The sequence below is a fragment of the Manis pentadactyla genome, chromosome 9, assembly GCF_030020395.1.
Source record: "Manis pentadactyla isolate mManPen7 chromosome 9, mManPen7.hap1, whole genome shotgun sequence".
Taxonomy (NCBI): domain Eukaryota; kingdom Metazoa; phylum Chordata; class Mammalia; order Pholidota; family Manidae; genus Manis; species Manis pentadactyla.
In genome coordinates, this window is record NC_080027.1 from 120,625,634 (window position 1) to 120,640,413 (window position 14,780).

Consider the following 14,780-nt stretch of genomic DNA (forward strand, 5'->3'; position numbering starts at 1 on the left):
ACACACACCTGCAAACCAACACCAATACGACCTTATGGAACAAGGAGCCTGTTAACTTTTAGGTACAGAAAGCACTGCCCGCCCTTCCCAAACCCTCTAAACCCCTGTCAACCCAGAGCCTGCTTCGCCAAGCACCACATGCTCTTTCAAGCCCCCATACACAGCCAGCACTGAACTTCCTCACCCCACAAACGACCGCGGGGGCCAAAACTTCCGTAAAGCACACTCCAGGCAACACCAGGCCAGGGGGCCCCCAGCCCAGCGGGCACGACACCCGACTCACGCAGGCCTCACCCCGCCCAGGAAACACACACAGGGAGAGCCTCCCCAGGGAGAGCCTCCCCAGGGCACTGCGCCGGCCCTGGCACCTCCCCACGCCCCGGGGCCCAGGAACAAGCCCTCACCGCTCCGCACCGACGCCGGTTGTCCAGGAAACAGCCGGAAAGCTTACGCTAGGCGTACAGCTTGGCCCGGGGAAAGCGGCTGCGCCCCCACCGCGCGCCACTCGGTGCAGACACAGGCAGTCAGCCCACGGGCTACAGGGTCCCCACGCCCTTGATCCCCGCACACCAGACCGCGGCCCACCCACCCGCGCCTCCCACGCCACCCACCCAGCGAAGCTGCCCCGTCCTTGCCCCGTCGGCCGCTCCCGGGTCGCCCCAGTTAGCCGGCGGAGCGCACGCCTCCTCCAGACTCCCACCTGAGGATATGGGTAGCAGGAGCACTAGAGCCATCGAAAGGATCCCAACGAAGCATCGAGAAGACGAGGGACTCTCGGAGAGGCCCGGAGGTGCGCTGCGCGGCGCGCGAGGCGCCGTCATTTTCCGAGAGATCAGAGCGAAACCTGCTGCCAGCCGCTCACGGGCCTCTGAGTTCCGTTACCACACGCAACAATCTCCACATTCACGGAGCGCCAAGCGCAGCACCAAAGATGGGCGTGGCCTGGCGGGCGCCAGGGCGGAAGTGACTAGGCGTAGGCCGATTGGACCAATCAGCGTGCTGCAAGGCGGGGCCTCGACTGGCGATTGCCGGGTAAATTGGCGGGGACGGGGCGTGGCCCTGGCTAGAGCAGGAGGTTGAGGGGAAGTCGCACCTCGGGCTCCTCCCACTTGGGCCGGGCCTTGTGAGGCCGCGCTCCCCATAAACCTTCCCGGAAGCCCAGAGGCGGCTGGCTGGAAAGGGCGAGTTCACCTCAGCGTTCGTAGGCACCGCCCCACCTCCGGAAGGGTGGGAAGGAAACCAGAGCTGACGAGGTCATCATTGTCCCTGTTCCGGAGCTCTGGATTGAAGAACAAAAAGCATCGATCTGAGAACAAAAACCTAGAGCCAGGCAGCGGGTCAGCGCGGGGCTAGCGGCCCTCGGGGACCAGGTTTGTCCTGGGGTCCCCCAGACTGTCAGGACTGCCTGGGCCCCTGCTCAGTGCCACGCGTGATTTCCGTGACCCCCTCAAGGCCTGCCCTGCTGTGTTTCAGAATCCCAAAGAAGGTTTGCCACTGCCCTCCCAACCCCTAATGGAAATTAGTCTCATTCCTCCCCTGAGAGGACTCCTGGCCGCGTCAATTATTAAACAGCACCAGGTCATTTACATATTGAGTCTCAACTCCAAGGGGCCCTTGCCCTTGAGCAAGTACACGTTTTCCTTAAGAGGAAATAATGCCTGCGTGACAAACATTAAGGACAAAGATGCCATTAATGTTGGGATGGGTAGAAATCGGTAAGGAGGAGAACTTCCCTGGTGAAACAAGGTCTCAGTGCTGGAAAGTTAAGAACGAGATGTATTTGAAGACTTGTGAGAAACCCTGTAGGACTATAAGAAAAAGAAAGAAACATGATCAGTAATAAAAGCAAACTCAAGGAGTGGACATTTTCCTTTTCGTTGGCAAAGAATCAAGATATCAACAACCAATATGAGTAAAGGTATGGGAGGACCAGCACCCTCGGACATTTAATTTTTAACGTAACTTTTACAGATGTTAAAGGTTTTAAATGGATATGACTTTTATTCCAACTGTTCCATTTATTTATCCCAAAGAAATCATCAAAGATGTGAACAAAGAACTTTGCAAAAATAGAAATCTAAGTGTCTGGGAGAAGTATAAGGAATTTTTGATAGGTGGCTTTATGGGATGAAGTTCTATGCAAGCAAGACATGACAAGAAATACCAATGTGAGAAATGATATATTTGTAATTGGAAAAAAAGTCTCAAAGTCACTATTGCTGGCATTCCTTTTATTAGAATAAAAGTATATTGATAAATATAAAATAGATTAGTTGGAAATACACCAAAGTTAACTAATGGTTGATAGGATTATGGATACTTCATTTTCTTTGTGTTTTTTTTGTTTTCCACATTGACTCGTGTGTTACTCTTGGACTAAGTTAAAGAAAAAATTCTAAAAATCCAACCTGTATCAACTGCTATTTTGTTTATAGAATGTTGAGGATACCGCATGTGTCCCATAGGGTTAAGATATGCAAGAATGGTGAGGAAATGGTATCTGTCCATATAAATCTCAAATACACCCACTAGAACTAACAAAACTTTAAACAATTTTATATCCAGGGTGTGCTAAAGGTGTTCTGGGCTAAACAAGCTAAGAAATTCCCTCTTCATCTCAAACCAACACAACGTTTGAAATCTTGGCAGAGCACTGAAGAAAAACACTAATATGGAGGTGAATGAAAGTTTAGAGTTCAGACACTGTGGTGACATTTAATTGAAGGAGATGTCATTAAGGAGACAGTGAAAGGAAATACATTGAGTGGGAATTGTCTGAATTCTTACAGTTGTGACAGATCTGTTAATTCTTATAGTTGTGATATTTTGGAAATGTTTGTGGCACAGGGTTGGCACTTACTTATGAAAATGTGGTATCTATTGTTCTCTAACACCATCTGTACACAATGTTACATGTCAGTTACACCTCAATAATCCTCAAAAACACTTTCCATCTATTTCTAAGCTTAGAATTAACATTTTTCTCATGAGAAAACTTAAGACATAGGGAAAGAAATATGGCTAGTGTTTGGTTTCCTAATTTCAAGGACTACATTAGATCAGTGATTGGGGTTTTACTGGAACTTTCTTTCAACCAGTGAAATTTCTACACCTAGGGTTCATCAAGCCGTTCTTAATGTAATTGAAGACTTTCATATTGATTTCATGAACTTAGTTTGATTTGACCCAGTTGAAGCTCCATTTGAAAGATTCTGAGCCTAATTACCTGTGTTTCTGGTCCAGTTCCACGAGGGAGGGACAAAGTGTTCTGTATCTCCACTGCTGAGACAGTTCTAGGCCTGTGCATAATAAATACCTATTAAAAACTGAATGAAATTTATGGGTTTTGCTGTCAAGTGCATTTAACATGTCTTAAGCCATTGCTACCCCATGGATTTACCAAATGCTGGGAAAGTTCTGAGAGATTTTGGTTTTAATAATTTTAGACACTAGAAATACAATGAGATTTGTGTCTAAAAGGAATAAGCAACAACTGTCTGCACAGAAAACTTTATTAAATGACGCACTGCAAGCTTTGATATTATTTTAGTGACTGAGTTCAAAGGGAGAGTGCTGGCAGTGAACTTCCCAAGGTCCGACAGGAACTGAACTCAAGAGTCAAGGCTTTGAGTGAAGTAAGGGGGTAAAAACAATGGTTCCTGTTGAGGAAGATGCTCGAGAAGAGGTGACCACCAGATGACCAGAGAGCTGGGCCGCAGCTATAGGAGGATCCTCACCCCCTCCTGTCCTTGGAATGTCAGTTCCACCTGCCTTCTCAGCTCCCTGCATCAAGATGCATTCCCTGATGCAGAGCCTGCATCAAGAACACAGCTTTGAGATGGTGACATGGTGTTGAGACCATCTGGACAATAATACAGGACTGAGTCCAGTTAAGGCTTCTATAAAACTGTTAAGATGTGGCAAGCAAGTACAGAGATCTGCTCTGCTTGCAGCCACCAAAGACACAAGCCTTCTATTAAGATCCCCCGCTTATAAAACCTGCCGCCTGCCAATCTGGAGTGGCCTGCCTCATCTTCCCCACTCACTGCCCTTCCCCTTTGTCAGATAGTTTCAGATTACACCTGAGGAACTCCTGAGGAGCTTGTGAACCAGTAGTTCCTCCACTCCCCCTAAAGATTTTGTCACACTGCCAAAGAGAAGAAGAGAGAAAAGAGAATATGCATGTTTGTTGCCTGGGTTCTAACCTGTGTATTAGATCTCCTTTAAGGCTTTACGGATGGCAGTTGGGTGACAGTAGGTGTGTGGGGATGTCATTAAACAGGGGCCAACTTATTTAAAACAGTATTAGGAGGCTCTGTCTCCAAAATTAGTATATTTACATTACCCTTTCAGTGGTGAACCATGAATGGGCCTATGAATGCTCTCAGAAAAGGCTTTCCACTCTCATGGTGAATTTCACAGTAGGTATTTGTGAAAACCTGAAAGAGAATGCCTAAACAGAGGATAGATAAGCCATCTTTTTTATGTTGGTCCTGGGAGTTCTGCCATATCTATTTGCACCTGGTGAGAGCCTGCCAGCCAATTAACCTTCATATTTAGCCATTACCAGCCAAGAGCATTATTGTGATATGCCACACCCTACACTGGGATTCTGAGACCAATCTAGTACAGAAAGGAGGGCATGTCTCAGAAGTACACAATCCCATTTTGTTGCCTCTTAGCTTTTGAAGGTTTTAAAAAGTAAATAGATTACAAACCATATTCCATAAGCAGATTTATGAAGAAAATCTTTTATCTTTTCTCATTAAAACGGTAGAAACAGAAAATTTAAATGTCACAGACCTAGACTAACTCACACTTCACACTCAAGTGTACAAAGGGGCAAACAGAACAAAGCTAGAATGTTAGCACGGTAATAGCTCTGGAGACCATTGGTCCAGACCCTGATTTTCAGATGAAAAATATAAGGCCAGAGGTTAGTAGAAATGCTCTGTAATACAAGTTATGTAAGGCATTATGATATTTTATTCCTAGTAAAAATATAACTAATCCCCAAAGATAAGTAATATAGTACTTATATTACTTATTATATATAGATATATAATAAGAAATCTCATGGATTTCTTGCAATTATAAAACCACAGGGCACAAGATATTTCTTTTTACATAGCTGCTCACTGACGTACTCCACTCTGATGGTAAAAATAGGAATTCATGATTTTTTCTTGTGATGGGTAATTTTAATTCTAAGGAAGGACAATTCCTAAGCATTAATTTATACCCTCCTCTAAAATTTACTTCTTCAGGAGCACAAGAAATAATAGAGATTTGCTAAAGTACCAACTAAGCAAAACCACTGAGATTCTATTTATGTATTTGTGGACTTTTTACCTTTCTTCTTTTGGTGACCTGGATGTTGTCCTTTGCCCTTTTGGTGGGGGGAGGGTTGGTCTTTGAATTTTTAAGTCTCTAAATAAGCTGGTTTCCCTTTGTGATATAAGTTGCAGTTCTTTCTCCCATTTTGTCTATTGACATTGCTATGTTGTTTGTGTTTTCTATCTTGCATGATTTTAAATTGAAAATCAAGTTGATATCCAGTTCACTCTTTATGTTTATCAAGGTCAATGTGTGAAAGTACACTTTAAAAGCAACTATTAAAATCCAGAGTTACAAAGAAGGTAGTAACAGTTACATACAAATTTATTGTTAAATATCCAGAAAGTTACTGATATTTTCTAGAGAAGATTGTGCCAAATAAAATTTTGATCTATAAAGATGTAAATCCACTGAAGACTCCAGACTACTTATTTAGAATGTGTCAATACATGTTTATTAATTTGCTAAACTCTTAAAACTCATGTCCTCTTAGTTTTTAGTGTATTCTGAATCCATATGAAAGTAAGCTAGTTACTTTTATTATAAAATCATTGTTATTTAAATTTTAGTATTGTTTTAATACAGAACATAGTACAAAATGCTTTTGAAATAGAGCTTAGGAAGCATCCAAAGCTTAATTTTATTTCTGATATTTCTCTTGAATAGTCTTAAGCCATCTCCTCTATAACCGTTTAATGCCTTTTTAAAACAGTGTGAATCCCTCTCCTCAGACACCAAATGCAATGGTGTTTTATATCCAGCAGTAATAGCAGTATAACTTCATTCGGGTTCCCAACTCCATTCCAATGTGTGAAAGTATGTGGGTGGGGGGGGCTTCCCACACGTACTTACACCAAGCAATTCTCGAACACCAGCAGGGTGTTGAAGAACTCAACTCAATTTTGATGCCCTCTGTCCAGAGACAGCACCGGACTCCCAAACAAAGGGCCTCATCCTACAAGACCGCCCTCCATCCCCTACTCCAAATGCTGGCCGCAAGCCCCAGGCAGTACCTGTGCTTCTGACAAACTGGCTACAAACTGGAGGTTCCATGACCTTCCACTTAGGTTCAATTAATTTGCCAGAGGGGCTCATACAACTCAGCAAAACACTTAACATTTACCAGTTTGATGAAGGATATGGTAAAGGATACAAGTTAACAGCCAGATGAAGAGAAACACAGGGCAAGGCCTCACATAAAGGAGCTTCTATCCTCGTGGAGCTTGGGGCCTGGCTCGGTGGAGCGTGGAGGCGTCCTGGTTCCCCAAGCATAGATGCGCTCTCTGGCCACGAAGCAGGATCTAACCAAGTTCAGCAGAGACAGAGAGAAGTTCTTCTCAGGGGTTTTTGTGAGGCATTCCTTGCCATAGTCATGATTGACTTAATTATTGGCCATTGGCTGATTCAGTTTGCAGCTCCTGCCCTTGGGTAGGGTTCAAAAGTCTCTCATTAACATGACAAAAACACCTATTTCAACTTTAAGATTCTGCAGTGTTTTCAGGAACTGTGGATAAAGACCAAATATACCTAGTAAATATACGTTTGGTACTATGAATGACCAAATATGCATTATTTATAAGTCATTATAGTGCAAACAAGAATTATATTTTTCTGCCTAGAGAAAGTGAAACTGATATTAGCATATATTTTAATCCATTCTTTCTAAAAGGAGAGGATTTTGCTCTACAGAAAAAAGTCTATTAGAAAAGGAAATTTGTATATATAAAGAAACGTGAAGAAAGAATTTCAAAATGAATAAATTTATTAATAGTGGTATCACTGGGTAACAATTATATTTGACTTGTTTTCCATATCTTCATCCTGCAGTTTCCAATTTCTCCTTAATGAGCCCACCATATTACACACATTTGAAAATTAGAAAGATGACAAACTTGTAAACAGAAATCCTAAATCACACCATCTATTTATATATCTAAGTGCAGTCCTTCCCCTGCCTAACACACTGTGTGCTCTCAGCACAAGGAAAGCTGTGAAAGGGTGGCAGTGAACCCGAATGAGGGGCCGGAGCTTCACTACAACATAGGAGTGTCAGCATCTTCATATGCACACGTTTACGTCTCTGTGAAGTCACTTCCAAGATTTAATGAGTCTCAGAACTTATTCTGTTGAAATGAACTGGCTGATTTCCAGCCAACCATTTGAATTCGAGGTGTTCTCCAGCTTTACAGTACTTTGTCTAGGAAGACACTGGAATAATAGGATATTTCTATTTAGATGACAGCATAGGAGATACTGAAATACCCAGAATTTATATGCTGATAATCTCTATGCTAGCATTACACATGCGTTACAAGTTCAGAAGAAATGTTTATTGCTCCCTGGGTGTGGTTGCTGTGGAGGGCAGAAGAAAGTATGGCATACACTGATACACTGAATAGAGAAAAGAGACTAACGAGCAACTTGACCTTCCCTTCTTTTGTCAAAGGAAAAATGATCTTAGAGAGGAGCAGCTAAATAAAAAAAGCCTCATTCCAGAAAACATAGAGGTTCCTCACTGAACACACAAAATATTTCCTTGAGCCTCTTTTCTGAACCATGGTTGTGCCAGGGGGAAAGAAAACAGTAGCTGGTAGTTTGGAGGGACTTTAGCTTCAGAAACCACATCCTCCCCTAAGCACAATCAAGACGGAAAGGAGGGCTTGTGGTCTTGGCGCCCGAGTGCTTCCTGGCCGTGCTGAAGTCTCCCCTCTTCCTTATGGCCAGGATCACTGTCCTTCCAGCAGAGCCCTGAGGAGGCCCATCAGCTCACCTGACACCCCCAGTCGTTACCGCCACCTCACCACTCATGCTTGTTCTCTTTCTACCTCAGGAGACTCCCCGACATCCTCTGTTACCTGCACCACTTTTGAATATTCTCATGTCCTTCAACATGTTGGCTGTGTCTTTGCAGTGGACCTGGGTACCTGTGTCACCCTCTCTGCCCCTGCACCTGGCCTGGCTGCACAGGCCTTAGGCTTAATTACAGACTCTCACTGACTCCTTGTCTACCATTTGTTGCCACAAATGATTAAACTTGCTTCTGTGGAAAGCTGTGGTCCAAATTCCAACCTTAGAAGGGAAATTTGAGACAAATTCATTAAGCACTTCCTACCCCTTTTTAAAAAGGTGGTCAATAGTCATGCACACTTTGGTGTGCGTCTAGAGGCACATGAACATTCCTAAAAAGTTGAGAATAGATGAAATGTTGATAAATTTCTTCTCAAATATTTATTGTACACTTCTCATTTGATTAAGTCTATACTGAGGTAATTGTGTGAAATTTAAAAAGGGGTCCTTACTCAAATGGGTAACTCTGACCTGGGTTAATGCAACTTAGATTAGAAGAAAGGTGGACAGGTGTTTTAGGCAGGTAACCTGTTTTAGGAATGAGATGAAATCAAGGGAGGTTTTAAGTACTCTTGTGGAATATTTTTAAATGAACCTTTGCAAACACAGCTATTGTGCTCACAGTCCTCTATAGTTTTGTCTGTTTATTTTGGTGGCAGCAGGCTGGCTGTGAATCAGTTTTGCACAACTTTTCCATCCTAGTACCCCAATAGTAAAAGCAAATGAATGCATCACCCAACAGCCTTGAAGGCATAACTAATATTTGAAAGCAGAATATTCTGTCTTATTTTATCTTAAAGTCTCCTGTATTGTTTTCTTTTCTCTTATTTACCTATTAGTGTCAATACAGACACAGTGCTATTCCTCCTTTACATGATTGGAACAACATTGGAAAAAATATTGTTTTACCGTGTCATTTTCACTCATGACTTCTACATCCCCTTGGTGTACTAGGCACACATTCCCAGGCATATGTAAATGCCCATTTGAGAAGGTTCAAGGTAAATGATCATTAAAGCCTCCAAAAGCAAATTGCCAATTCTGAATCTTTCAAAAGCAGTGCACATTTCTTTTACTTCTGTAAATATTCATGAAAAATCGCTATTCCACAGAAGCAAATTGAGTTGAAACCAGATAATAAACATAAAGCTCTATACATTTCCTTCTATTTAGAAGAAAACAGGATATAACCTATACTTCGTGTTGTTTACAAAAATTCAAATTGCCTATATCATTGTAAACTATAACATGACTCTTGCACCTGTTATCTTTGCCTGTGGTCACCTCCAAATTCCTCTGTCGAATTTAACATTTCTGACATGTGTGTGTAGATATCAATGGCAGGTTTAGATTAAAGCACACTGATATGGGAAAGTAGGACAGGAAGAAAGGAAATTGACTAACAGGTGTTGTTTGTACTGCTTCCGATGCGAAGGCCTAAGTCCTTCCTAGGTCTTGTGGAACTGCTGCTTCTGACAGCGCCCTGAGGACCTTATGGTAGGAGATGTTAGGACTCCCGGGAATAGCAGAGGGGCAAGGACCCGGTAAATACTGGATAAGATGGAAGAGCAGAAATAGTTTGGCTCTGTATGCCACACAGGGTATGCATCTCTGTGGCTTCTCAACCCTGCTGTTGCCATGAGAGCAGCCGTGGACACTAGGTGAATGAGTGGGTGCGCCTGTGTTACGGTAAAACTTTATTTTACAAAAATGGTCACTTTTTAGTGCACTAATTGCTAGTATTCAATTGTGCGTTGTGGGCGCTTTGAGTGGCAGAGAAATTTCCCTTTCACCGCGAACCTTTAGCAAACAGCCAAATGTTTACTCACAACACATTCTGGCCAGGCTGCCGTGAATAGGTGGGATGAAGGGGGAAGGTGTGGTAACAAGCCCAAGTGGAGGACAGGAAAGGGAGGGCAGGCACAGGGGGCCAGGGCGGCAGAGAATTCAGGGCCAGTCGGAAAGCAGGGGACAAGGTAGAGCAGGAGTCTCCTGGGGACCCGGGAGACTTCCTGCACATTTAAGAGAAGCTGCAGGACTTGGGGGGACACCCGTGTGGCAGAGGCTTGGGGTCCACAAAAAAGAGAAAAGCTTACTACTTCTGGGAGGTTCATAGCATAAATGCCCAAAACTGTCAGAAAGCTTTGGAAAAACTGCCTGTGCACAGGCCTGACCGAGTCGTCCCCCCAACCACTGCACACAACATTAATCCAAGATGAGCCAGCCAGCCCCAGGGCATTTCCACTCAGGTGGGACTTCCTGACGTCTTCAGTATCAGGGACCCAACTGGTGCACTATCATATTCAGATCGTGTTTCTGCTTTTGACATTTGAGGTGTTGAAACATTTTGAATTCAATATATGTGCTAGGTACCTGCTATTTTCCTGATTTGTTTGTAGAGTTTGAGGATGAAGATGGTTGCTTTCTTGAGGATGTAAGTGGATAATCCCTTCTTTAGATTTTTCATCTGTATCATTGCTAATTGGCAGAGGAAAAAAAATAGGAAAAACACTTTGACTATATATGTTTCAGTTTTGAAAAATATTGTCAGCAGCTTTCACTTGGAAATTTAGAGCATAATTTTCCTAATTTTTGGAAACCTTCGAAGATATCTAAAAGGAAAAATACATCAAATCCTCCTTTTCAAGATTAAGTAAAAACTTCAATTAGGAAATAGTACTAAAACCATTCTATACATTTTTTGGAAGACTAATTTGGTTATAGGCAAGTGTTCGTGCCTCAGAAGTAATTCAGATTACTTAACTTTTACCACAAGGTTGTGACATTTGTGCTTCACAACATAAATGGCTTTGCACTCAAATCTTACACAGGTTCCTTTTTCCCCTATAGTGAAGATATAAGTTCTATTTTCTGTACAATTAATATTCACAGTTAGGAGATATCACAGGAGTTGTACTGAAGCTATATGAGAACTGACAGTAAATGAAAGTATTTAATCACTTTTAAATGTCAATAATAGCACTCATGTAATTAGCAATTACATTTTCTGACATTCATCATAGGCAAGGCACTGTTTTAAGTGAGGTAGGAATTATTTCTGTCCCTGTTTTACAGGGAAAGAAAATGAAGTTTAGACAGGATAAGTGTCTTGCTCAGGGTGTCAGAGCCAGTGAATGGGAACAGGTTCTGACTGATTGCAAAGCCCTTGGTTTTTCCCTGATATGCTAGTCTGCTTCATTGGGTGTTCTTAAATATTTATATTTAATTTTACATAGAAGAAAGGATAAATAATACAATTGCAATGCCTTTATATTTCAAGTACACACTGGTATTCGGGATTTAAGAACAGAAGCACACAGAGTTAACTTACTCCACCTCTTAGCACAACTTCCTCATTGCTCAGTGACTACCTCTCATGGAAAATAGGAGGACCTCACTTGAGACAATAGGGAAGACTGTGAGTCAGGAGCCAAAGTTTTCACAGGAGGAGGAAGGGCGAGTGAGATCAATGCGAGAGGAAAAGCAGAGGGTAGTACAGCCAGGTGATACGCACTTCCAAGCAGCAGTGACTAAGTGGGTAGATGAGTAATGGCCTGAAAGTGGTCTTGGCTGATGAGTGGTACATGGGGTGTGAGATAAAATAGCCCTAGTGAATATATGCTGAATGGTTGGCCATCCAGCTGACTAATGGTGGTTATAAGGTAACAGAATAGATGTATTATTTTCTGCCCTCAGTTCCTGGCACAGATCTCTGAATCCATTTTGTAATTTTAAATCAAAAGAGCAGTAGGATTCTCTCATCTCTTATTTTAATATTTGGTTTTTGACCCCATCCTTAATACAGGGCTCCTAAAACCACTGTAAATTCTAAATAACAAGAGCACTAGCAGCAACTTTGGATCTAAGGAAGCAACTATGGGTGGGCTCCTGGACATCTCCTGAATGGGGGCAGATCTCCAGAAAGACTAAGACATATCAGCTTTGTGTCCAGAAAGGGTACACAGGGCAGTACAGGGAATCTTTGCAGAGAGTGGCCTTATTAGTTTTGTCACTCAAGCATCATACCAGTGGAGACTTGAAAGTACTGTCTCACTATGGACAAGCCAGTTGTTTTGTATAGAAAAGGGAATAGATCAGAGGCAGAAACAAGAGGCAAGAATAAACAGGCTCTGAATGAAGGAATCTCACAGTATTAGTCCTCTGTGATCAGTGCATGACTTGTTTAAATTTCCTCAAATTATTGATGTAGTAAATCCACAGTGACATATCAAATGTGCAAACCACAGCGTTCTTTTCATGAGTGAATGTCAAGGCAGCAAAATTAAAGTACAGAAAGATCTATGCGAATGGAAAGGAAAAATTTCCCTATATCTTCACATGGACAGAGGCCCTTACAGAAAAATTTAATTTTGTTATCAGCTAGTAACACAGAATAGAGTAGAAAAGGAGAGATTGCTTACTGTTCTCTAGAAGGATACAGACAGAATATACCAGAGGAGCTCAAACAATTCCAGTAAAATAGAGGAGGAAAAAATGAATATCAAAAGAAAAAAGGAAATATTCCAGCTTTGTACTATACACTGTTCTGGATACTGAATTTCAGTGTATCAGAATCAGATTCCCAAATAGGCAACTAAAATTATCACCAGAATAATTGAAAAGGTTCAAGATTATGAGTCAGATAATCAGGACCCAACCATAACTCGTAACAACCTGCTAGTGGTATGATTTTAAGCAAGTCCCTGAATTTCTCTCCTCTGCTTTGGGGCAATCACATCATTGGGCCTACCTTCCTCACAGAGTGGCTTTGAGGACCAAGGAAGACAATAAATGGTACAGCATTTTGTAAACGAACATGTTAGTTGCTGCTATTCTTCTTATTAATCTTGACTGCACGAAGGGAGGTCCAAAATCATTATATAAAAATTATTTGAGTGACAAAGAGCTCCATGACTTTGGGAGGGGAGTGTTGTGTAGAGTGGACGGGATTGAATAGAGTGTGGAAAGCCCTGGGGGTGGGATGCACAGGACAACTGACACTGAATCTGGGAAAACTGAGGATAGAAGCAAAATCATCCACAATGGGGTACACATCTGTAGTGCTTTGCTCACCATGTTTAGTGTCAATATATTAAAATCATGAGCATCCTTGAAACCCTGGGGTATATGTAGGACAAGTTGAAGATGCACTATTTAACCTGGCAGAGACTTGGGGCAGAATTCCAGGGTTGAGAAGAGTGACACTTCTAGCCATCACATCTTTCAGTCTCAGGACCTGCTGCAACCCCGGTAAGTTATCCCCAGCTGATCACAACAGTTTTTCTGTGGGATACACAACACCACCTCAACCCATTGACCGGTTTTTGTAACTGTTCATTTCCCCTGCTAACCTCACTTTCTGGCCACTTCCTTCCTACCCCCTTCACTAAATAGGGCACAAAGAGTTAATTTCCTTTTTAAAAAAAGCATAAGCAGTTTGAAGAGTTACTAAGAAACTTAAGTGAGACAAAAATAGAAAGCATACACACACACACACAGATAAATGATTTTTTTCCTCAGTGAGGCCTGCTCTAATCATATTAAAGAGTGCAAATCCCCCACACCCATGTTTGCAGTTCTCTTACTCTGCTCTATTTTTTCATAGCCTTCATCCCCTTTAATATAGTTAATTAATGAAGTGTCTTGTTTGCAGTCTGTCTCCTTCTACCAGAATGCAAACTCCACAAAGACAGGGACTTTTGTTTATCTTCACTGCAGGATACATAACAAGCCTTAGAACTGTCCCTGGCACAGAGAGTAAACAATAGATATTTACTAAACAAATTGCCTGTGCTAAACACCACGTAAAAGTGTTGCCAACAACTGAAACCTGGATAATTTCTGAATTGTGTCCTGTATCCAGGGTGGACATCCAGGCCTGGTTTGATCTTATTTCCCAAAGCGCAAGCCATCTTGTGCTACACTAGTCCACCCCTGTCTGTCTTTTTGCCTCTGAGATAAACTGTTTTTCTGGCTAGACAATTTCTAAGGTCCTCTCCACCCTTATGTTTTGTGTCTCTCCCATGACTTCCTTCTTCTTGACTGTGAGGACATTTATGCCCTTCTCTTACTGGGAGGAAAACTTGAGCTCCAGATAAGAAAAACCATCCTCTCTATGTAGCTGCACTTACTTAGCTTATCAGCTTTACCCACGCATGGACATATGACCAAATGCTTAATCAGCCCAATTTCCTCTACAAGGAGGTAATTGTGCATTATGATTATTTAAGTTTAGTACCTCCCCCCACTAATTTTTATTATGCATTTTTTTCTAACATGAAAATAGATGGCATTTTATTCTAGTAATCCACTCCTTATCCCAAGAAGTAAAACAGGCCAAAAATAAAAGTTTAGAAAATTTTTTGAAATTTTCATGGATTGCACACATATAATAGGCTTTATTGTGGGTTACACTGATGTTTGGGAGGTCTGCTGTCTGATCTTTAAGGTGAAGGCGGACCATGATTTTTTTCCCGGACATAGCCCTGGTTGCCACTGGAATATTACCCTTATAAAAATGTGGAAAAGACAGGAGGCAGTTTTTAAGAGATGGAATGAAGAAATGGTGTATGATCTGAGGTTGTTTAATTTAAGAT

The 14,780-nt window shown here is 42.1% G+C and overlaps 2 protein-coding genes across 19 annotated transcripts in view; both read right to left on the reverse strand.

The window, feature by feature from the left end:
• CD46 (CD46 molecule) overlaps positions 1–899 on the reverse strand; it is a 34,950-nt gene extending 34,051 nt beyond the window's left edge. For all 12 annotated transcript variants that reach the window (XR_008999416.1, XR_008999415.1, XR_008999411.1 and 9 more), the window contains exon 1: positions 701–899. Coding sequence is in view for 6 of the 12 variants with exons in the window: in XM_036912401.2 (XP_036768296.2) it covers positions 701–821 (121 nt within the window). In the remaining 6 variants the exon portion in view is untranslated. The remainder of the gene's footprint in view (positions 1–700) is intronic.
• A 170-nt stretch (positions 900–1,069) lies between these two features.
• Positions 1,070–14,780, reverse strand: part of LOC130684966 (complement receptor type 2-like) — a 54,536-nt gene continuing 40,825 nt past the window's right edge. For 2 of the 7 annotated variants that reach the window (XM_057508022.1, XM_057508024.1), the window contains exons 3-5: positions 10,558–10,662; positions 6,491–6,638; positions 1,070–3,880 (exon numbers count right to left, since the gene is read on the reverse strand). In XM_057508022.1, coding sequence (XP_057364005.1) covers positions 3,820–3,880; positions 6,491–6,638; positions 10,558–10,662 — 314 coding nt within the window. In that variant the 3' untranslated portion in view covers positions 1,070–3,819. The other 5 variants (XR_008999418.1, XM_057508026.1, XM_057508023.1 and 2 more) reach the window with 4 other exon arrangements.